The 22,657-nt window shown below is 38.2% G+C and overlaps 1 protein-coding gene across 1 annotated transcript in view; it reads left to right on the forward strand.

The window, feature by feature from the left end:
- The first annotated feature begins 1,442 nt into the window (after positions 1-1,442).
- C4bpa (complement component 4 binding protein alpha) overlaps positions 1,443-22,657 on the forward strand; it is a 46,936-nt gene continuing 25,721 nt past the window's right edge. Inside the window, exons 1-7 of the mRNA XM_036201983.1 lie at positions 1,443-1,608; positions 3,830-4,012; positions 5,700-5,799; positions 6,979-7,064; positions 7,220-7,411; positions 10,896-11,078; positions 17,063-17,257. Coding sequence (XP_036057876.1) covers positions 1,443-1,608; positions 3,830-4,012; positions 5,700-5,799; positions 6,979-7,064; positions 7,220-7,411; positions 10,896-11,078; positions 17,063-17,257 — 1,105 coding nt within the window. The remainder of the gene's footprint in view (positions 1,609-3,829; positions 4,013-5,699; positions 5,800-6,978; positions 7,065-7,219; positions 7,412-10,895; positions 11,079-17,062; positions 17,258-22,657) is intronic.

Raw genomic sequence — 22,657 nt, forward strand, 5'->3', positions numbered from 1 at the left:
GCATGTTTCCACATCATTTTCCAGACGGCCTTTAACATTAGTCATCACTCCCCATATCCCTCCTGTACCCTCCTTTTCCGGTCCCCTCTCCATTTAGTCCTCCTGTTCTAGCTTTCCTTTTGTCTGTCCATAAGTCTATGCTGTATAGGCTTGAATATATTGGCACAGGAAAGGACTTTCTGAACAGGATGCTGGTAGCACAGGCACTATGACCAACAATTAATAAATAGGACCTCATGAGGCTAACATGCTTCTATATAGCAAAGGGCACCATTGTTTGGGCAAAACAGCCCCTATAGAATGAAGAAGAAAAACATCCTCTTTCAGGAATCTTTACCAGTTATACACTGGCTGGAAGGTGAGTATCTAGACTACATGGAGAATTTTAAAAAAGCACTGAGCATCAAGAAAATAAATAATCCAATTAAAGATGGGGTACAGAACTAAGCAGAAAAATAAGTAGAAATTTCCCAAAAGATCAAACACAAATAGTTGAGAAACAAAGAAATGTTCAACGTCTGTAGCCATCAGGAAATGGAAATTGAAACAATTTTGAGGTTTCATCTTACTCCAGTCAGAATGGCCAAGATCAATAAACAAATGGCAGCACATGCTGGTAAGGATGCCAGGAAAGGGGAAAACTTATTTGTTGCTGGTGGGAGTCCACACAGATACAGCCATTGTGGAAATCAGTGTGGAGGGTCCTCAAAAACTGAAAACCAATCTACCACAAGATTCTGCTATTCCACTTTTGGGCATATGCCCAAAGGACTCGACATCCTTCTGCAGAGATATTTATTCATTTATATTCATTGCTGCTCTATTCATAGTAGCTAGAAATTGGAGATAGCTTAGATATCCATCAACTGATAAATGGATATTGAAAATGTGATTCATTTACACAATGCAATATTAGTCAGCTGTTAAGGAAGATAACATGAAATTCACAGGTAAATAGATGAAGCTAGAAAAAGGAATCATCCTGAGCTAAGTAACCTAGACCCCAAAAGACAAATATTGTGTATTTTCTCTTATATGTGCATGCTAGCTCTTCAGTCTTTAATATGTGTCTACATTCTGAATATCCAACAAGGTTAGGTGTCTAGTAAGGGACTAGGAGAGAGGAGGGCATCTCCTGGTTTGCAAAGTTGAAACACTGTCTTCTGCTCCCTGCTGACCTGAATTTATTCTCTGGCTTCAGATATATCCTCCTTTGCAAATTCACTTCCTTTCCCTACTTGGAATGAATTTCTCTTCCCACAAGTGGTCTTTGCAGAGGTGAGTCATTGTTGTTTCTTGTGGTAACATCCTTACTCACCTCTCCTCTTCACATCTAGGCTGTCACTTCCTTGAAGAGGTAGATATTGTAGCATTTATCCCAGTGCTTTTTGATAAGTAGATTAAATGGTTGCTCATTAAATTCAGGTTTTCTGGCAGAACCAATGTGGGCAAAGCATCCGCAGGCTGTGCGCCCCACAAGAGCTCCACATGGGAGGCTTCATAGAAACAGGGATGCTGTGGCCTGGCCCTTCTCTAGGCTCTGGAGAGTCTCTGACCCAACTTTGTTCCAAATGACCTTCATTGCTGCTCTCTGGGTTGCTGTTTTTGGTGAGTAGTAGGCAAAAAGTCCAGATGGACAACCAAGTGTTACTTACAAGACTTAGGATGAGATAGTTAAGCTAGTGGAGATCCAGTTTCAGCAACAAAGGATTTATTTTGCCATCTAGAGCTAGGTGTTTCTAGGTTTTGAAATAAACTTATATTGTCTAACAGTGATTAAACACATTTCATGGCTTGGGATTGGTCTGGAATGGAGAAGTGAGAAGCAAACTTTTGGGGGGGGGGCGCCACCCAGATACCAAATAAATCACATGTGGAGGCTTATTCTTATTCATAATTGCCCGGCCTTAGCTTGGCTTGTTTCTTTCATTAACTTAAATTATCCCACCCACCTTTTGCCTTTCGGCTTCTTACTTCTGTGGATCTCATTTCTACTCCGTGGCTGCTGGGTAGCTGGGTGGCTGGCTCCTGGAGTCTTCCTCCTTCTCTGCATACTTCTTATTTTCCTCCCAGACTTCTTCTTTTATATATTCTGTCTGCCTACCAGCCCTGCCTATCCTTTTTCCTGCTTTGTTATTGGCCATTCAGCTCTTTATTAGACCATCAGGTGTTTTAGAGAGGCAAAGTAACACAGATTCCACAGAGTTAAACAAATGCAACATAAACAAAAGTAACACACCTTAAAATAATATTCTACAACATATCCCCCTTTTGTCTAAATAAAAAGAAAGGTTTTAACTTTAACATGGTAAAACTATGCACAACAAAAACAGTTATCAAGTAAGAATCACACTACAATATTCTGTTCATATTCAGAGAAAATAATGCATTATCTATCCTATCTTAGTGAATCCAAAGTTTTACACCTAACTTACTTTCTATCATAACCCAAGGAAAACTGCAACTGTAACTATCTAGTCTTCAACTCCATAAAAGACCCAGAAAAATGTAATATTATCTAACAACAGAGACATTTGGCTGCCTGGACAGCCACCCAATGTTCCTCAGCAATTTGGGGCATCCATCTTTAGCCTACAGGTCCAGAATATCTGGCAAACTTTCCCGTGAAGCAGGAAATTTGAAGGACAATTCTGCCTTGTATTGGCAAAGTTCATCAGTTGCTTTCCTCTGTGTCCTGCAGAATATCTGGGAGACTCTTCTGTAAAGCAGGAATCTTGAAGGACTGTCCTGCCTTGTTTGGGCAAAGTTCAACAGTCTTTTTCCTGTGTGTCCTTCACATTCAGTATGCACAGCACATTGTCAGCAGTCAAAGGCAAGAACAGTTTCTTTGCCACAGTGAAAGCAAACTCCATAAGGAGTTTCTTCAGTGCCCATCATCTCTAAAATAAATTGGTGCTGCCAGGAGCAGATGTGTCTCATTGTCATGAAAAACCTTAGGTTAACAAAACATTTTAAATGTCATATTCCATAGGCCTTTGAAGTGTTTGAAAACCATTTATCTATCTAAAATATATCTATATATGATCTTAAAAACATACCTAACACATCTACAAATTTGATGGTTATAGATGACTAACTACTGACCTATTTCTTGATTGTCATATATAGTTTATAACAATAGCTTTCAAAAACTAGAATTTTACCGTACATTTTTAAATGAACTGCAATAGGTACAATACCTTAAACAACAGTAGAAATATATATATATATATATATATATATATATATATATATATATATACACACACATTGTAAAAATAACTTTAAATTTGTATCAATATACTATACACTATACACTATTCATTTTTGATAGGGAAAATTGGATTAAGATATTTATGTCCCAAGAATTCTATGCTTTCTCTTCTATATCACCCAGGCTGGACTTGAATTCATAGTCTTTCTTACACATCACCATGTCTGGCTTATCATGTCAGCCCAAATGGTTCAAATGAAATAGTGTGTTTCTGTTAAGGCAAATTTATAGGAATTTTTGGCTTTTCATAGATGCTTTCTGAGCAGAGATGAGTAATATAGGCAGATGAAATTTATGACTGTCTCCCTTTTAGAAAAATTATTTTACATAGTAGGGAAGAGATAAAAATGTATTCCTTTTATCATCATTGTTATTATCATTTATCAACAGACATATGTGCACATCTCTCATGAACTCATGACACGGGAATAGAACATTTATGATTTTTTTTTAGAGGAGGAAAGAACTGTTTTTCCTCTACAATCATAGCATTGAAACACTAAGATGCTGTGTCTTAGGTATGACATTTAGTGTTGCTGTCCTCTTGGTGTCTAGGTAAATGCGGTCCACCACCTGATTTACCTGATGCCATGCCGGTAAGTGAGATGTACCAGACAGACTTCGAAAGCCCAACTTCCCTGAAATACACTTGCCGCCCCGGCTACAGTAGGGCAACTTCAAGCCAGACTGTTTACTGTAAACCTGATGGGAAATGGCAGATTAATATCGCCTGTGTCAGTAAGTATCAACATTCATTTTTCTCACCTGTGCATTTATCAGTTTTAGAACGCTGTCTCGGGTTGTATAATCACTGAATCTTAAGTCACTAAGGAACGAGTGAATTCATCAACTAGCAATTTGATTCACATGTATGAATCTTCTGGAAAGCAGAGTAAAACAAAACAAAAAATAAGAAATAAGCTAATTGCAATGAAGATCACTATACTGTGCTGGTTAGTTTTATGTCAACTTGACACAAACTAGAGTCATCGGAGAAGAGGGAGCCTCAGTTGAGAAAATGTGTCCATAAGATCAGACTGGAGACAAGCCTGGAGGGCATTTTATTAATTAGCAATTGATGGAGGGGGGGCAGTCCACTGTAGGTTGTTCTATCCCATGGGTTGGTGGTCCTGGGTTCTATAAGAAAGCAGGCTTACTAAGCCATGAGGAGCAGGCCAGTAAGCAGCATTCTTCCACAGCCTCGGAGTCAGCTCCTGCCTCCAGGTCTTGGCCCTGCTTGAATTCCTGTTCTGACTTCCTTCATAGATGGACTGTGATGTGAAAGCATGAGCTGACTACATGCTTTCCTCCTCAAGTTGCTCTGGTCATGGTGTTTCATCACAGCAATAGTAACCCTAACTAAGTTTTCAGTAACTCACCAGGTACTTCTTTAAATAAATATTAGGACTAAGGCCTGGTGTGAGATACTGAACACCTTCAATCCCAGCACTTGGGAAGCAGAGGCAGGCAAGGACCTCTCTGAGTTGGAGGCCAGCCTGGTCTACACAGCAGTGTTCAGGCCTGCCAGGGCTACGTAGTGACGGACCATGTCTCAAAAACAAAAAGAAAAGAAAAGAAAGAAAGAAAAATATTGGGGCTAGTAGGATGGGTTAGCAGGTGAAGGTGACCTGAGATTGATCTCTGGAACTTGTGTAAAGGTAGAAGGAGAGATCTGACCCTCCAGAGTTGTCCTCTGAGCTCCACATGCAGGCTGTAGCCAAACCCCAAATAGCAATAACAACAACAATAATAAAAATAGTAATGATAATAATAATAATGATAAACTATTCTGGGGTTAAATGGCCAGAAAGTAGCAATCTTACCTCAAACACGTGGTGAGCATTGCTTTTATATACAGAATCCGGAATTTAAAAAATATATGCATATACATACATACATACATACATACATACATACACACACACACACACACACGTACGATATGTAAATACATACATATATTAAGAGAAGGAAGGCGACCACAGTGGCTGGTGAATATGATTAAAATAAAATGCTATCCCTATATGAAAGTGTCATAATGAAACCCACTATTTTGTATACTAATTTAAAAATGAAGTAAAATCATGCATAAAATAAAGTATTTTGTGGACTTGGAAGAGTAGCTAATTTACTGTGAGCAGGGCATACATTCTGCACGGTCCCCAAGAGTAATGGCACACAATGTCTGCTTTCTCTTTTTTGTTCCTTTTTATAATCAAGAAAATGATTCTTGCTAAAATACACTAGGGTGATTAAAAGAGATCAAAATGTGTGTGAATTTTCTCTCCAGAACAAAAATTCAGTGTGTCAAATTCAGAGACAGGTAGGTCTTTCTGAATATAGAGGTAGACTTAGGTCTGTAAGTTTCCAGTGGTAGCATCTGTGAATGGTGGGACCACTTACCATCATTTTAATTTTCCTCTAGAAAAATTGTGCAGGAATCCAGGAGACTTACAAAATGGAAAAGTAGAAGTCAAGACTAATTTCTCCTTTGGATCACAGATAGAATTCAGCTGCTCAGAAGGGTGAGTGTGAGGTAATTTAGAAATAATTCCAAGTTAACTTTAAAAATTAGCTACATTCAAAATTTAAAGTGATATTAAGAGTATGTACGAAGAATTCTCACTTCTACCCGTTCTCCATGTACCCTATTCCTTCCTATATTTAAACAAATGGATTTACTTTCATCAATTTCTTTTGTATGTTTGTAGTGTTTCCTCATTCAAATAAAAGTAAGATACTAGCACATGTTCTTATATTTTCCCTTTCTGATAACAAATTTAGTTTATGTTTAAGCTTTTTATATAGGGAAGGTGGCAGTGGAAATAGCAATGTATATGACTATATTTCATTGCATACAATGTGTGTGTGAAATTCTCAAGAATAAGTAATGTTAAAAAAAAAAACACCCTGAATCCTGCTGAGTTTAATGATGCAAACCTTTAATCCTCTACTTAGGAGGCAGACACAAGTGGATGTCTGTGAATTTAGGTAGGTGTTAGGGAACATACTCTAGTCCTTTGAAAGGGCTCTTAATCACTGAGCCATCCTTCAGCCCTCTTACTTGTTCTTCTAGGAGTTTTTATACTTGTTTTATATGGTTCAATTTTTCACTGCTATGTAATGTACAATCTTAACATGCATATTAATTTAAATAGATCATTTGGAACTGTCACTTGAAATGCATTTTGAAATATTTTCTTCTACTACAATGTGTGATGATTTTTTAAAAATTGAATTAAGTTTTATTTATTTTTTTTTCGAGACAGGGTTTCTCTGTGTAGCTTTGCACCTTTCCTGGAACTCACTCTGTAGACCAGGCTGGCCTCAGACTCACAGAGATCAGCCTGCCTCTGCCTCCCGAGTGCTGGGATTAAAGGCGTGTGCCACCACCACCCATCGAATTAAGTTTTAAAGTTAGCATACAGAGTGATGAGTTCCATGATGACATTTTTGTACATATGTGTCACTATACTTTTTGACTTTTAATCTTTAACACACAAAGAAATGGGTTCACCAGGCGTCCTCAAACATGTGGTATATTATACTTTGTTCTACTTTGCTCCTCTCTCCCCAAAACCCTCCATGGTGACTCCTTAGCTGAGAAAACATCATTTCTTCATTTTAATATTTGTCTAGTCACCTTTACACAACTTTATTTAAGGTGGGAATTCCATTAAAATCTTTGCCCTTCTCTGATCTAGATATATCTTAATTGGCTCATCCACTAGTTATTGTGAGATCCAAAGTAAAGGAGTTGCCTGGAGCGATCCTCTCCCACAGTGTGTAAGTAAGTAAAGAATCTTTTTGACTTGTCTATAAACGTAACTGTCTTGGGGAATGATTCTGTATGTCCTTCCTAATGCTTGTAACCTCCACATACATTTGCAAGAATTGTTATCATGCCCAACCCTAACATTTCTTTCTCTTCTACTAATTTCTCAGTTGTCAAGTGTGGTTCCCCTCCAGACATCAGCAATGGGAGGCACAGTGGTGGTGATGAGTTCTACACATATGGCTCCTCCATCACCTATAAGTGTAACCCCAGCTTCACGCTCCTTGGCAATGCCTCCATTACCTGCACCGTAGTGAACAAAACAGTAGGTGTTTGGAGCTCAAGTCCTCCTACTTGTGAAAGTAAGTCCCAGTGCTAATTCTGCTTTCAACTGTTCACTTATGTTTTGCTTAGAAGAAAAGAAGAAGGGGAATTTATTGTGGGAAGTAGAACAATTTCAAGATAAATGAATGGGTGTGTGTGTGCATCTATTATTTGGCTAAGAGATATTCAATGCATTAGAGTGGCAAATAGCACCATATCACATTGATTTGGTAAAGTAAGAATTTTTCATTCATCTATAGTCCGTTCAAAGGTGTTAGCTACACACAGACAACCTTCCCTGGAGAGCATCCTGGACATGCCAACAACTTAGAATAGAGCTCAGAAGTCCAGGTTCTTTGGTTGCATGGCATTTCCATATGGAAATGTGTTTTTTCTAATTTCTTTAGTAGAAGAAAGAAAAATAAATTCTATCCTTTGGCTGGGAGTGACTACATTGCCACCTTTTATTCAGAACTAGTAATATGTATATATTCTTATATCCTATTTTTTGGACTAGAGTATTTATCAGATATAAGAATTTTATGATGAAGTCTTTAATTTTTTTTAAAGTATAGGGCATGCCATCTGCAAACAGGAATACTTTGGCTTTTTTCTTTACTATTTGTATTTCTTTATTTCTTATTCTCGTCTTATTGCTCTAGCTAGGGTTTCAAGCACTGCAATTGAAGCAAGAGTAGGCACCTGAGTATCACTACAGATTTTAGAGGAAATACTCTATTGGCTATAGTATAGGAAGCATGTAGATGCTTATATTCACATCTAAGCACCAGGGAAACCAGGAATATCAAATGTGCAGGGTTGTCTCTTCAAAGGGAGACATGTATAACCTGTTTTCCACCCAGAAGGCTGGGAATGGATGCGGTGAATAGCCTGGTGACCTCTGTACTATCTGTATGGCTCTTATCTTGAGCTTGTTTATTTCAGCCAATCTATAGCACTATTTCCCCCTAGATCCTTCTCATGAGCATTGTCTACCTTGAGTCTACTTGCTCTGTTAATCCATAAAACCTGTCTTTACGTAAGATAGCACTTGTGCTTTGCAAGAGTTTCAGGGCAGTCATGTCCTTGTCTCTGTTGTACATGTGGGATTAAGTTATTTATCACAAGGAAACTTTTCCCCAAATTGTTCTGTGCTTAAATATGCCTAAAATAAATTACCTGGAGTCAACAGCAGTTACTGAGCATTAAGCCACTCAAGCTATGTGAGTGGCCAGGCCCTTGCCCTGAGGACCTCTAACTGCCAGGTTCCACCCACAGAATAACTGTCCTAACTGCTGGACCCAACCCCCACCCTACAGAGTAAAAGCCCAATCTCTGGACCTGAAACCCACAAATCTCCACCCTGGAAAGTTCCACCCCCCTCCCAAGAAACCCTGTATAAGCCCTGTATCCTGTTCAGTTTGCTACTGTTTCTTGCCCCAGCCACCATCCTGGTTTTTTCCCCTCCCAATAAATCTCTTCTTGTATGAGGTTTGTTGTGTGGTGTGACTTTGTGGTATCCCTTGGCTTCTGGCGGACAGGATAACTTTCTATCAGAGCTGTAACACTTATATTGAGTCGTCCCGTTCCCCCCCCACCCCCAGCCCGTGGATTGACACTCTGCTGGCTGTGGTGTTTACAGATCCCTCCCAGCTATCTGACACACACATGTTGGCTCGTTGTTTATAGCCTTTGTAATGTTGAGGTGTGGGCCTTCTGTTCCTGCTTTGTTCAGGAATTTTATCACGTAAAGATGTTGAGCTTTGTTGAAGGTGTTACCTGTATCAGTTGAGATGATCATGTGATTTCTGTACTTAAGTCTATTTATATGCTGAATATAGTACCTTACTGATTTACTTAGGTTGAAACCACGTTGGATCTTTGGAATGATATCAACTTGGTCGTGGCATATGATCATTTTAATGTTTTTGGATTTGGCTTATAAAATTTAATGAGAGGTTTTAAAGTCTGTTTTGGTCAGGAAAATTAGTCATCGTGTGGGTCTTTGGGATTGAACTCAGGCAGTCAGGCTTGGCCAGCAAGTGTCTTTATCCACTGAGCCACTAACTTTTACCCTTTGGCCATTTTAAACATCTTGACTATGATACGTTTTGGAGGGAGTCCGTCTCTTGGCATGTCTGTTTTGGGTTCTTGTATTTGAAATCTTTTCTCTACATTTGGGAAATTTTTTGCTATCCTTCCATTGAGTAGATGCTGTCTGCTTTTAGTATTATCTTACTTCTTTCTTCTATGGAGGGGATTCTTAGATTTTTCATCTTCGTCTGGGATGATTAGTGTTAACCATCAGCTGGACAGAAGTAGAGTCAGTCACCTGGAAAACAGCCTCTCAGGCATGCCTGTAGGAAACCCCTTCATTGTGTTAACCGGGGTGGAAGAGTTGTTTGCTCATCTCCCTCTTGTCCACAATTGCTGCTCTGGGCTTTGCCTCACTAGAGACTGCAGCAGACTAAGGCTCCCTAACCTGAGGATGGTTTTTGATTGTTTGATTTACCTCAGGCCCATGGGGTAGCTCCGTTGTAGGAACAGATTTTCTTTCAAGATTGTATCTGTTCTGCTACTGCCTCTAAAGTCATATAGTCCTGTGGCAAAAGGGACTTTTCTTCATGGCTGGCCCCATCTGCCAGAGGAATCTCTGTCTTACAACTGGACCTGAGGCTTATGAGGGTTTTCAGCTTGTCTTGAGAGTCAGACTTGCTGATTTTCTGTCTGGCTTAGCTTCTAGGTGCCTTCTGCTCCCCTACTCCATAGAGAACTGAGTAGCTGAGGCAAGGGTCTCTGTATCAAGGGTCTTCTCCATCTCTGCTCTTTTCTGGCATCCATTTCAATTATTTTGTGGATATCTGCAGCTCTTTCTCTATTTCTAAATGAAGTCTAGTTTTTTTTCTTATTCTGACGCCTTCGCTGGCTCCTTCAGAGACATTCCCTGTCTTTTTCAATAAAATTCCTTCTACTATTTATGGTAATTCTCCAAGATACATTTCTTTTGTGGTACCCAGGGCCTCATACATGCATGGCAGGTGCCCTCCCACTAAACTATATCCTTAGATCTCAAATTATCTGTCGTGTGTGTGTGTGTGTGTGTGTGTGTGTGTGTACATGCGTGTACGTGCTCAGGTACATGAGTGTCATAGTACATATGTGGAGGTCAGAGGACAACTTTGGAGGTTAGTAGTGACCTTCAACCTTGAGGCAGCCCCTCTTCCACCCTGAGACAGGGTCTCACTATATATGCCTCCCAAGGACTGGGATTAAAGGTACACACTACCATGTCTGGCTTTGCTTCTAAGAGGCATACACCAAGATAACTGTCCTTCCAGCATTAGAGAAGTCTCCTCACTTATTATAGGATCACTGAGCCTACAGATGTATGCTACCATGCTGGATTTTTATGTGGGTTCTGGGATTAGAACTTAGGTCTTTGTGTACACTTTACCCACTGGGTCATTGCCCCAATACCCTTTAACTTCTAAAATCTGCTTGTCTTTTCTCATAATTCTTTAGGAATCACCTGTTCTCAGCCAAATATTTCACATGGAATAATTATTTCTGGATTTAGAACTTCCTATGAACACAAAGACTCTGTTAGAATTACCTGTGCGAAAGGGTTCACCCTCAGAGGCAGCAGTTTCATCCATTGTGAAGCTGATGGAAACTGGAGTCCTTCTCCCCCCATCTGTGAGCTCAGTAAGTATGGACCATGAGTGACTTTCACTGTCTGGAACCTAAAGAATGTGGGGACATACATTCATGTCTAGATTCTGAATCACAAAATTGTAAATTTGGATTAGTAATATTTACCTTGTTTTCTTGTTGGAAAGAAGGGTGACTTTAGTACTCCCTGCAAGGTCATCTGTCATATGTGGTTAGTCACACTCTAGTCCTAAGGAGAAGCGTTGATGTTGTAGACATAGAAGATTAGTATACTTATGTAGTGGCATTTGCTACACCCATGACCTTGGGCTATAAGGCAAGGGCAGTTCTTTGCCCAGCAGGCCATTTTGTGCCAAGAAGAAAATAAACTTCCAAACAGAGTATCTTAGAAGCCCAATATTCTCTTGGAGTGAGGAGAGAGATGGCTCAGTGGTTAAAAGCACTAACTGATGTTACAGAGGATCTGGGTTCAATTCCCAGGCCATCCAGTGTCTGGTTACACCAGGTCCCCTTTGGGCTGTATAGCCCAAGGTCATGGGGTGGAGCAAATACCACTACAGACTTATATCATTCATTTTTGGCAGTTAAAAGATAAATTGGCTAGCAAAATGATGTTTGAAAGACAGGTAATAAAATGTCCCTTTCTAATTTTGTACAAAAGTGTTATATGGCCTAGACACTCTAAAACAATTAACTTGTGGATCTTTTCAATAGTGATAAACGTTCTAATGTTAAGTTGGAACTAGCCTTGGTTCATAAAAAGAACTGAAGCAACCAATCAAGTGTAGGCAATATAATTACCCTAATTTGGCAGGTGAGGACACATTTTCAGAAGGTAAGTGGCTTCCCAAGGTCACACAACTGCTCAGGGGAAGAGGCCTCTGAGGCTTTATAAGGATATTCGTAGTTTTATACTCATGAAGCATTATGAGTCTTTATCTTGGAGACTTCTGTAACAGTGGTACAAGTAGTGGGTAGGTCTCTACCCTGGAGAAACATCTATTAAACTGACCAAAATAAGTAAAGAACCACTCAGCGCATCTTGGAGAATACTCAAGGAGTTACAACACATTGAGAAGCAATTGTTCAGCAAATCCATGGATACTTGATAGAAATATTGAGAGGCCATTGTCTTGAACTAGCAACAACAACTCACTGAGAACTGTTTCTGTGAACACATAACTGTCAGTTCTCATCTGCTGCTGGGTGAAAGATATGCGTGGGATAGGCTGTTATTGAATCTTGTGAATTTTCTAAAGTTCCATGCTGTGAAAAGCTTATGCTAAGCAGATGTCAGCAGCCAGACGTCAGGTCTATTCATCTACCCACCTTCTATTACATAGGATGGAGAAGCCAGGTGAGGCAGCTGCAGCAACTGTATCCTCCTGTTTCTGAACAGCTCCGTCTTGGAAGAGAAATACTCTAGTAGGTTAGCCAGGAAACTATCACCTCCAGTTTTCCCCATTTATAGACTTGGAAACAAACAAATATTGATGGATTTCATTCTCTTGACTCTGGGCTGTAGGCTTTGTGTACTTGGTGGTGGGTACAGCTGAATGTAGGACTCCTTACTGACAGACCTCTTCTCCCATTTCACAGCCCCTACACTACAGAAAGGGTTCTGGTGAAGGAATGGACTTAGTCTTTCCAGTTCCTGTCTATAGCACAAGAAAACCACATTACTGGAATTAAGCCTGATCTCAGAAAGATAAACATCATATGTTTTCTCTCATTTTTGGTTTCTAGATTATATATCAATACATAAAATCCTGTGTGAGTATATGCCATAAAAGTAGAAGTAAAATAGGGGGCCAAAGGGGACTAACAGGAGGGTAGGGATGAGAAAAGGGAAGTAGGGGGCATAAGGGGATCTGCTCATTGTATATACTATATACTTGTATGAAAATTCCCTTCTGTAGCACAGTACTGTGACTAGTTAATATACACAACAAAAATAAAATATTCTAGAGTAGATTTAGAACAGGTTTCAGAGACTTTGAACATCCTATACCCCAAGAGTCCCCTGACTTTAATTGGGCCTGACTATGAAGTAATATCTGCCCCCAGGGCATATATTTTTTTTAAATCCCAAACACTGGGCCAATCAGATAATATTGAATGTTAGCCATTGTACATACTATTTATAGAGGCAGATCATCTAAAAGTGTAACAAGAGAATCAAAGAGAAAAGTTAGTTGTTCCAGGTAGTTAGGAAGACTATGTGGATGCTCAAGGTTGTACTTTCTGAGGTATGACATTAGATGTCACATAGTTGAGGGCAATAGATTCAACTTAAGCACTTCAGTCAAGACACAAACAAATAAGAAAACAAAGAAAATCACAAGTTTCAACAGTGATGAGGGGAAAAGAGTATTCAAATCATTATCATTTTCTATGTCCAGTTTTCAGGAAATAATGGTCAGATATGAAGAAATCATCAAGAGTAACTCACACCAAGAAGCAAATGGTGGCAATAAAAACTGTCTTGAGTTGGCCCAAATATAAGACTAAGCAGAAAATATTTTCAAAATCACTATTATAAACAAGTTTTAAGGCAGTGGGACCTGGACCTGTCCTTAGTGCATGAGCTGGCTATTTGGAACTTGGGGCTTATGCAGGGACACTTTGCTCAGCCTGGAAGGAGGGAACTGGACCTGCCTGGACTGAATCTACCAGGTTGAGCTGAATCCCCAGGTTCAGTCTTTGCCCTGGAGGGGATGGGAATTGGTGGTGGGGGGAGAGACTGGAGGAAAGGTGGGGTCGGGGGTGGGAGGAGGGAGGACAGGGGAACCTATGGCTGATATGTAAAATTAAATTAAATTAAAAAAAAAAAAAACTAGGCTGGGTGGTGGTGGTGGATGCCTTTAATCCCAGCACTCGGGAGGCAGAGCCAGGAGGATCTTTGTTAGTTTGAGGCCAGCCTGGTCTACAGAGTGAGATCCAGGAAAGGTGCAAAGCTACACAGAGAAACCCTGTCTTGAAAAACCAAAACCCAAACAAAACAAAACAAAACAAAAACTAGAGGAAACATTCTTTAAATAACTAAAGGAAAGTATTATGACAATGTCTCATCAAACAGAAATGTCACTAAAGATAAATTATTTTAAGAATGAAATGCAAGTTTGAGAATTGAAAAACACAGTAAATAAATAGAGAATTTACAAGAGGAGCTCAGTAATAAAGCCAAGTAAGATGAAGAGAGAATTGACGACTTTATAGACAGAAGCAAGAGAGATGGTGCTATTTGTAGCATAGAAAGAAAGAAAAAGAGAAGAAAAGAGGAGCAGTGTATAAGAGAAAGAGTAACAAGCATTTCAAAAGGGGAAGAGAGACGAAGAGAAAATTATTCTGAGAAAAAAATGATCAAATATTTCCAAATTTGACATAAATATTTAATCTATACATCCAAGAAGCTCACTTGAACTGAAGAAGGCTACATTTTAAAAGATCAAGGCCTAGAGATACCCTATGAAAATATTGAAAGGTAAAAATAAACAGAAAAATGCTTTTGAGAGGAAGCAGCAAGAAACACAGCACATCAACGAAAGTAACATCAGGGTTTTCATTAGAGATGATGGAAGCCACACGGCAGTGAGGAGATAGAGTTATAGTAAAGAAAAACATGGACCCACAATCCAATGAAACATATCCATATTGTTGGAAACAACACAACAGATATGTAGCTGGAGTTTTCCTGTGTCTGCCCAGCTCCTGCAGCCACTCAGATCCAAGTAAACACACAGAGACTTAGATTACTTATAAACTATATGGCTGTGGCAGGCTTCTTGCTAGCTAGATTTTACACTTAAATTAACCCATAATTCTTATTTATGTTTAGCCATGTGGCTTGGTACCTTTTTCCAGTTCTGCCTTCACATCTTGCTTCCTCTGTATCTGGCTGGTGACTTCGACTCAGCCTTCCTGTTCCCAGAACTTTCTTCTCTGCTTGTCCCGTTTATCCTTCCTGCCTGGCTACTGGCCAAACAACATTTTATTTATTAATCAATCAGAGCAACACACATTCACAGCATACAGAGAGATATCCACAGTACAGATAAGATTACTACTTTACAAAATTTGTGTTTTGCGTATTTATGATTGTGGAGAGAAAAACAGAGTGTGCTGTGTATTTATAGCATCCAGTCTCACTTCAGCTGTTTCCTTATTGTTCTTGAGCTGGGGACCCAACCCAGGTCTTTACACACAGTAGGCAAGCACGTTTACTACACTCTGTCATGGACTCTTCATTTCTTCTGGTAGATTCCAGCTAATACCTGCTGTTTTTATAGTCAAATATATCTTTGTCTACAGCTATCACCCTTTGCTATTATTGTTAAACACAGCACATTTCTACATGTACTTAATAACTCAATTATTTTCATTTTTAAAGCATGCTCCTTAAAATCCGTTGTATAGAAGAAATGGGCTTACTTGATTTTTTTGTGTCCAGTTTCCACATCTGGGAGCCAAATAACTGTGGATTTAAAATATTTGAAAAGATGTATCTGTACTAAACATGTACAGACTCTTTCTCTGTTGATAGCTCCTAAACACTCTACTGAAATAGTACTTACTGATATTGGCATCATCCTAGACAAATCAGCAGCTAAAGTATGTGGGAGGAGGAGGTATGTAGTTTATGTGGAGAGACTGTGTTATTTTATACTACAGACTTAAGCATCTATGGACTTGGGGTCTTTAGAAGTCTTGAAAACACATCTCCATTGCTAACTAGGGATAGATGATTATATCATCCTCTTACTTCTTTATTATCTCTACAGTGACCTTTCTTGCGCTCATGTTTGCTTCTAGCTAGAGAAAATTGCTCTCTTATTTCTTCTAAAGATTGTCTTTTAACAATAATAAATAATATCAGAATGGTTACTATAAAAAGCCTAAATTGTTACCAAGATTTGTGGAAAAATTAGAGCTCTATATACTGCTGGTGGGAATCTAAATTATTACAGATATTTTAGAAAATGATTTCAACAGTTCCTCTGAAGTATGAGCATGTGGTTACTGTATGATTCACAGTCAATTTCCTAAGTATCTATCAGAGAGAAATATAAACAGATATATACACAGAAGGTTTTGCATGAAAGTTCAGAGCAGCATTGTTCTTAACAGCCAACAACCCAAATACCCATCCATGGGACAATAGTGATAAATTGGTATAGCTATACAATGGAATATCATACATAATAAAAACGAAGTACTGATAAATGCTGGCATGGATTAATTTTGGAGTATAGTTTCTAGTAAAAGAAGCTAGCTACAAAAAGGGAAAGAAAACACTTTGTGTGAGTCCATTTATTTAAAAAGCTCAATGTAGGAGTAATACTAAAAACATGGGGTTTCTTCATGAGATGAAAGCGATATCCTGAAATTGGACAGTGTAGAATCCTGCACAACTCCACGAATATTAAAGACTGTCAATCTGTACCTTCTGAAGGATTTTACTCTACATTCCATGGTGAATGTTTGGAGATACAACACAATGAACATCCCCTCCCCAGATAAATCTGTATTACTTATAAACTAGCAGTACCAGGCAAGGGAAGAGGAAAGGCCTCAGAACCTAGGCTCAAAATTGTTAGTGCTCTGTTTGCTTTTGTTCTGAGTTGTCCTGGATGAGGGGAATGACTTTTGTTCAGTTTCCCTAGTCAAGAAAACATACACACTTAGTTTTTGCTGCCTATGAAAGTTTTCCTGGCATGTTCTTTTAACAAGCCTAATGCTTCAATTTAGAAACTAAACTGTCTGAAGTACAATGGAGAGAAGAATTACTGTTGAGTGTAGTTGGCACAGCACATAGAGAGCATTTGGTAGTGCCTTTGGTGAGAACCTGTCAGGTACTAGGCCAATCTTGGCAAACGTCCTTATACATTTTCTGGTGTGGTCAACATGAACTATGGAAGATTCGTTCCTGTTGGTACCCTTTGATGAGACATGCTCTCTGAGTGCTATGGCAGCCCTGTTAACCATGTCCTTTTCTCTTGTTCTTGTTTTATGAGCAGATGGTTGCACTAATGTACCAGACATTCCACACGCTTCCTGGCTACGACATCCCAAGCCAACAAAAGAAGACATATATCCAGTTGGGACTCTGTTATATTACAATTGTCAGCCTGGCTATGAGCCTGCTATAAGACAGCGGATGGCTGTGATTTGTCAGAAGGATTTCACCTGGAGCCCTTTCAAAGAATGCAAGGGTGAGTTCTGGTTTCCCAAATGTGTGTGGGTATTAAATATCTAAGTGATTGGACCTTATACCTTATGTGAGTATAATTTTAACACTTAGAATAAAACTTGAATACACTATTTTGACTAAAGTAGAAGGTATTTAGTATCAAAAGTGATCATAAAGTTTCAGGGGCTAAGATTATAAGTCTTTCTGTAGGCAACTTTAGAAATGAACAAAAGAAACAGATATAGAAGCCAGACAGCACACAGGTCTATGTTTCAGCTTCACTGCTGGGGGATCTGGTGAGATTCTATAGTCCCTCCTCCCCCATGTGAAGTCTAGGGGTTCTGGCAGATGGAAAAGTCCATGAGACCATTATGAATTCAACAAGCTACAAATTGGCATATGTCTATAGTTGTTGAGCCACAGGTATGTCAACCTAACAGAGTTCTTGCTTCAAGAAGACAGGTACTAACTCCTGACCCAGAATTCTTACCTCAGTAGTAAGGGGCTTGCTCCTTTTTACCTCTTTGTCTATTTGTGGGAACAAAAGAGAGGCTCAGGTGTGTAATTACTATTTTGCAGACCTCAGTGAAATTTCTAAGAAAGGAAAATTGCCTCATTTTTTTCTATCTAGCAGAAGCTTGTCATTTTAGCAGTAAAAACACAGACTCAGACTACAGGGCATTTTTAAAGCTATGGGTCACATGTATTGAAACATGTATTAATGGATACAAACAACAATATGAAGTGGTTTTGATTGGCCTGTCAGTGGCATGTCCCATTTCAGGGCTTGAAAGATAGAGGAATTGGATCATTTGGTCAAAGAAAAGTAAAGTAAAAAAAAAAAAAATCAACAACCAATAATGGAACATGCAGGAACTCTGGGATGACTATAAAAAGACCAGACATATAAACACAGTCTAGATGAAGAAAAGAAACACAGATCAAAGGGACAGAAAATAGTTTCAACAAAATCCTAGAAAAAAATTTCCCCAAATCTAAGGAGAGCCTATCAAGGTAGAAGAAGCATATAGAACACCAAATAGACTGGGCCAGAAAATAAACTCCCTTGACATTTATTTTTTGTTTTGTTTTTTGAGACAGGGTTTCTCTGTGTAGCTTTGTGCCTTTCCTGGATCTCGCTCCATAGACCAGGCTGGCCTCGAACTCACAAAGATCCACCTCCCAAGAGCTGGGATTAAAGGTGTGCGCCACCACCGCCTTGCTCTCTCTTGACATTTTATAGTTAAAAAACCCTAAGTACATGGTACAAAGGATATTGGAAACTGCAAAAAAGAAAGGGCAAATCATTTAATAAAGACAGGACCATCAGAATAACAGTTAATTTTTCAATAGAGATTTTAAAATGCAAAAGGGAGATCTTTCCATTTTCTGATATCTTCAATTTCTTTTTTCAGGTACTTAAAGTTCTTGTCATATAGGTCCTTCACTTGCTTAGTTAGAGTTACCCCAAGGTAACTTGTGGCTATTGTAAAGGGTGAGGTATCTCTGATTTCCTTCTCAGCCTGTTTGTCGATTATATATAGGAGGGCTACTGATTTTTTTGAGTTGATCTTGTATCCTGCTTTGTTGCTGAAGGTTTTTATTAGCTGTACCAGTTCCTTGGTAGAATTTTTGGGGTCACTCATATATACTATCATGTCATCTGCAAATAGGGAAAGCTTGACATCTTCCTTTCCAATTTGTATCCCCTTAATCTCCTTATGTTGTCTTATAGCTCTGGCTAGAACTTCTAGCACTATATTGAATAAGTTGGGTAGAGTGGACAGCCTTGCCTTGTTCCTGATTTTAGTGGTATTGCTTTGAGTTTCTCTCCATTTAATTTGATGTCAGCTGTTGGCTTGCTGTAAATTGCCTTTATTATGTTTAGGTATGTTCCCTGTATTCCTGATTGCTCCAAGACCTTTATCATGAAGGGGTGTTGGATTTTGTCAAATACCTTTTCTGCATCTAGTGAGATGATTATGTGGTTTTTTTTCTTTGAGTTTGTTTATATGGTGTATTACATTGACAGTCTTTCATATGTTGAACCACCCTTGCATCCCTGGGACAAAACCTACTTGATCATGGTGGATAATTGTTTTGATATGTTCTTGGAGTCTGTTTGCCAGTATTTTATTGAGTGTGGATTTAACTGATGATCTACAAGTTCAGAAATACAACATGCTAACCTAGACATACCTAGCAAAAGTATTAGTCATAATCAAGGGAAACAAAAATGTTTCATGGCAAAAACACATTACAGTGATTTATGGCCATTATGCTGTCTCTACAGTGGATACCAATAACTCTTAATATCAATAATCTCGATTCTCCAATAAAGAGACAGACTAACAGATGGGGTTAGAAAATGGGATCCATATTTTTTCTGCCTCCAAGAAACACACTCTACTTTAAACAATAGATATCAACTTAGGGTAAAAAGATGAGAAAAGGTACTCAAGAAAGTGGAACTAGAAAACAAGCAGGGTCAGTCAGCTATTTTGTTACCTGACAAAATAAACTTCCAACAAAGACTAGTCAGAAGAAATAAAAGGTCACTTCATACTCATGAAAGGAAAATCTACTAAGGGAGAATTCTGACCATATATGCACCAAATTTAGATACACCCAGTATCATAAAAGAGATACTATTAGACCTAAAACTACAGATTAATCAAAACAGTGATAGTAGATGACTTTACTGCCTCACTCTCGCCAATAGACAGTCAACCAGACAAAAACTGAGCAGAGAGACACTGGAATTAAGTGACATAAATAAAACAGACCTAACAGACATCTATAGGATATATTAAAGAATACCTTCTCAGCAGGCCATAGAACTTTCTTCAAGAGTAGGAGACAAAGAAAGTCTCAACAAATATGAAAAAGTGAAATAACATTCTACGTTGGCCAACAATAGAATAAAGATGGATGTCAATGAGAATAAAAACTACAGAAACTCACAGAAATTAAACTACACTCTAATGAATGATAATTGAGTCAATGAAGAAATTAAAAAGAAACTTAAAAATTCCTAGAAGTAAGTCAAAATGGAAACACAATATGTCAAATCTATGGAATACAATAGAAGGAGTTTTAAGAGGGTACTTTATAGTACTAAGTACCTACGTAAGTTTTTTTTGAGAGCTCTCAAACTAATAACTTAATGATCCACCCCAAAGCCATGGTGAAGTGAGAATAAACCACACGCAAAATAGAAGATTGGAAAAGATAAACCAGGGTCAAAATTAATAAAATACAGCAAATAAACAAACAACAATACAAAGACTCAATGAACGAAAGAGTTGGTTCTTGATGAGACTTACAAGATTGACAAACCTATGTACAAATCAACAAAAAGAAAGAGAGAGAGGACCCAAATTAACAAAATCATAGATGAAAAGGGAAATGTAACAGACACTTAGGAAATTCAAAGGATCATAAAACCATATTTTAAAAACCTATATTCCACTCACTAGCAAAGTCTAAAGGAAAGGGGTAAATTTCTAGATGAATATCACCAAAGAGAGTTGACTCAAGATGAAGCAAATAATTTAAAAAGACATACAAAAGCCAACAACATAGGATCAATAATAAAAAAATCTCCCAACTGAAAAAAAAACTCAGGGCCAGATAGATTCAGCACAGAATTCTTTCTACTAGACCTTCAAAGAATAAGTAATAACAATACTCTCTAAGTTATTCTTTAAAATTTTTTTTTTACTAATTCTCTATTATCCTGATACCAGAATCAGATAAAACCCAATGAAAAAGTAAAATTATAGGTCAATGGTGAACATAAATGCAAAATTTCTTAGTAAAATAATTGTAAACTGAATTAAAGATCATATCCACCATGATCAAGTTAGCTTCATCCAAAAGATGAGTAGATGGTACAACATATGTAACAATAAATGTAATCCACCAGTAAATAAACTCAAGGCCAGAAACCATGAGGTCATCTCAGTATCTATAGAAAAAATCTTAGAGGAACTCATCATCTCTTTATGATAAAAAGCCCCAGAGAAACTAGAGATTCACAAGCATATTTCAATATCATAAAGGCATTATACAAGATGCTCACAGTCCACACCATGCTAAATGGAGGTGAACCCAAAGCATTTCCACTAAAATCTGGAAGCAGACCAAGCTTCCTACTATTTCCATGTATATCCAATATAGCACTTGAACTCTTAGCTAAAACAATAAGACAAGTGAAGGAGATAAGGGGGATATGGATGTATCGAGGTCCTTTAGGTACCAGCCCTAAATGCCTCTTTCAGGGTCCAAAAAAGACATTACAACAAACAAGGGAAACCTAATAATCTGAGGGTGAAAAAATGAATCTGCTCATACCACACTTTGTTGCATATCTCTTTATTCTTCTTCAGCTACCAAGGATTGCAGCTTTTATACACTCACAATCAGCAATTCTTTGGCAATGATTTTTTCAAAAATAGATTAAGAGCTACACCAGGCTGTGAATCAACAATTGCAGACATGTTGTAATTCTCGTCCTTAGGCATCTGTGAATGTCTCAAGTAAGGTCCTTTTGCCTGGACACTAATACTGACCAACTGTTCGCCAATAAAGATAATTGCAGGAAGAAAGACTTCTAAGTTTATATTGGGAAATGGAACAAAGATCTGGATATTAGAAACAAAGGCTTTTTGGCCATGTAACTTACTTTCACATAGCTGGGGAAGGTCATCCAAATATACCAAAGAATAGGGGAAATTGTGCCCAATAAATGATCAACACACTGCTAAGCTGTGGGAATAAATTCCAAAATTGTAACAGATGGGAAGAGCTATGGCTTCACAAGAAATCTTAGAGCAAGAACAGCTGTCAATTCAGAAGGCAATAACTCCAAAATGCCTTACATGATGGTTTCCTCCATCAGAATTCATGTTTCTGGTTGGTTGGCCTTCTAAATGACAGCTGAGCTCTCACTGCCTAATCTTGTGGCATGCAGCATGGATAGGGAAGGAATAAGTGTCCTTATTTGCAGATGATATGATTCCTATACATAAAAGACACTAAAGAGTCCAGTGAAAACACTTATAGCTAGTAACTGTATTCAGCAAAGTTGTAGGATACAAAATAAACATACAAAATCAGTAGCCTTATCTTCCAGTGATAAACACAGAGAAAGAAACCAGGGAAACAATCCCATTCATAATAGCCTCAAAAATTATCTTGGACTAAATCTAAGGAAATAATTGAAAGACTCATACAATGAAATCTTTAAAACAGGGAAGAAGTTGAAGAAGACACCTGAAGATGGAAATATATTATTTCCTCATAGTATAGTAAGATTAATATTATTTAAATGGCCATCCTACCAAAAAATCTATGATTCAATATAATCCTTATCAAAATTTCAATTTTTCATAGAAATAAAAAACATAATCTTAAAATT

The sequence above is a fragment of the Onychomys torridus genome, chromosome 11 (assembly GCF_903995425.1).
Source record: "Onychomys torridus chromosome 11, mOncTor1.1, whole genome shotgun sequence".
Lineage (NCBI taxonomy): Eukaryota > Metazoa > Chordata > Mammalia > Rodentia > Cricetidae > Onychomys > Onychomys torridus.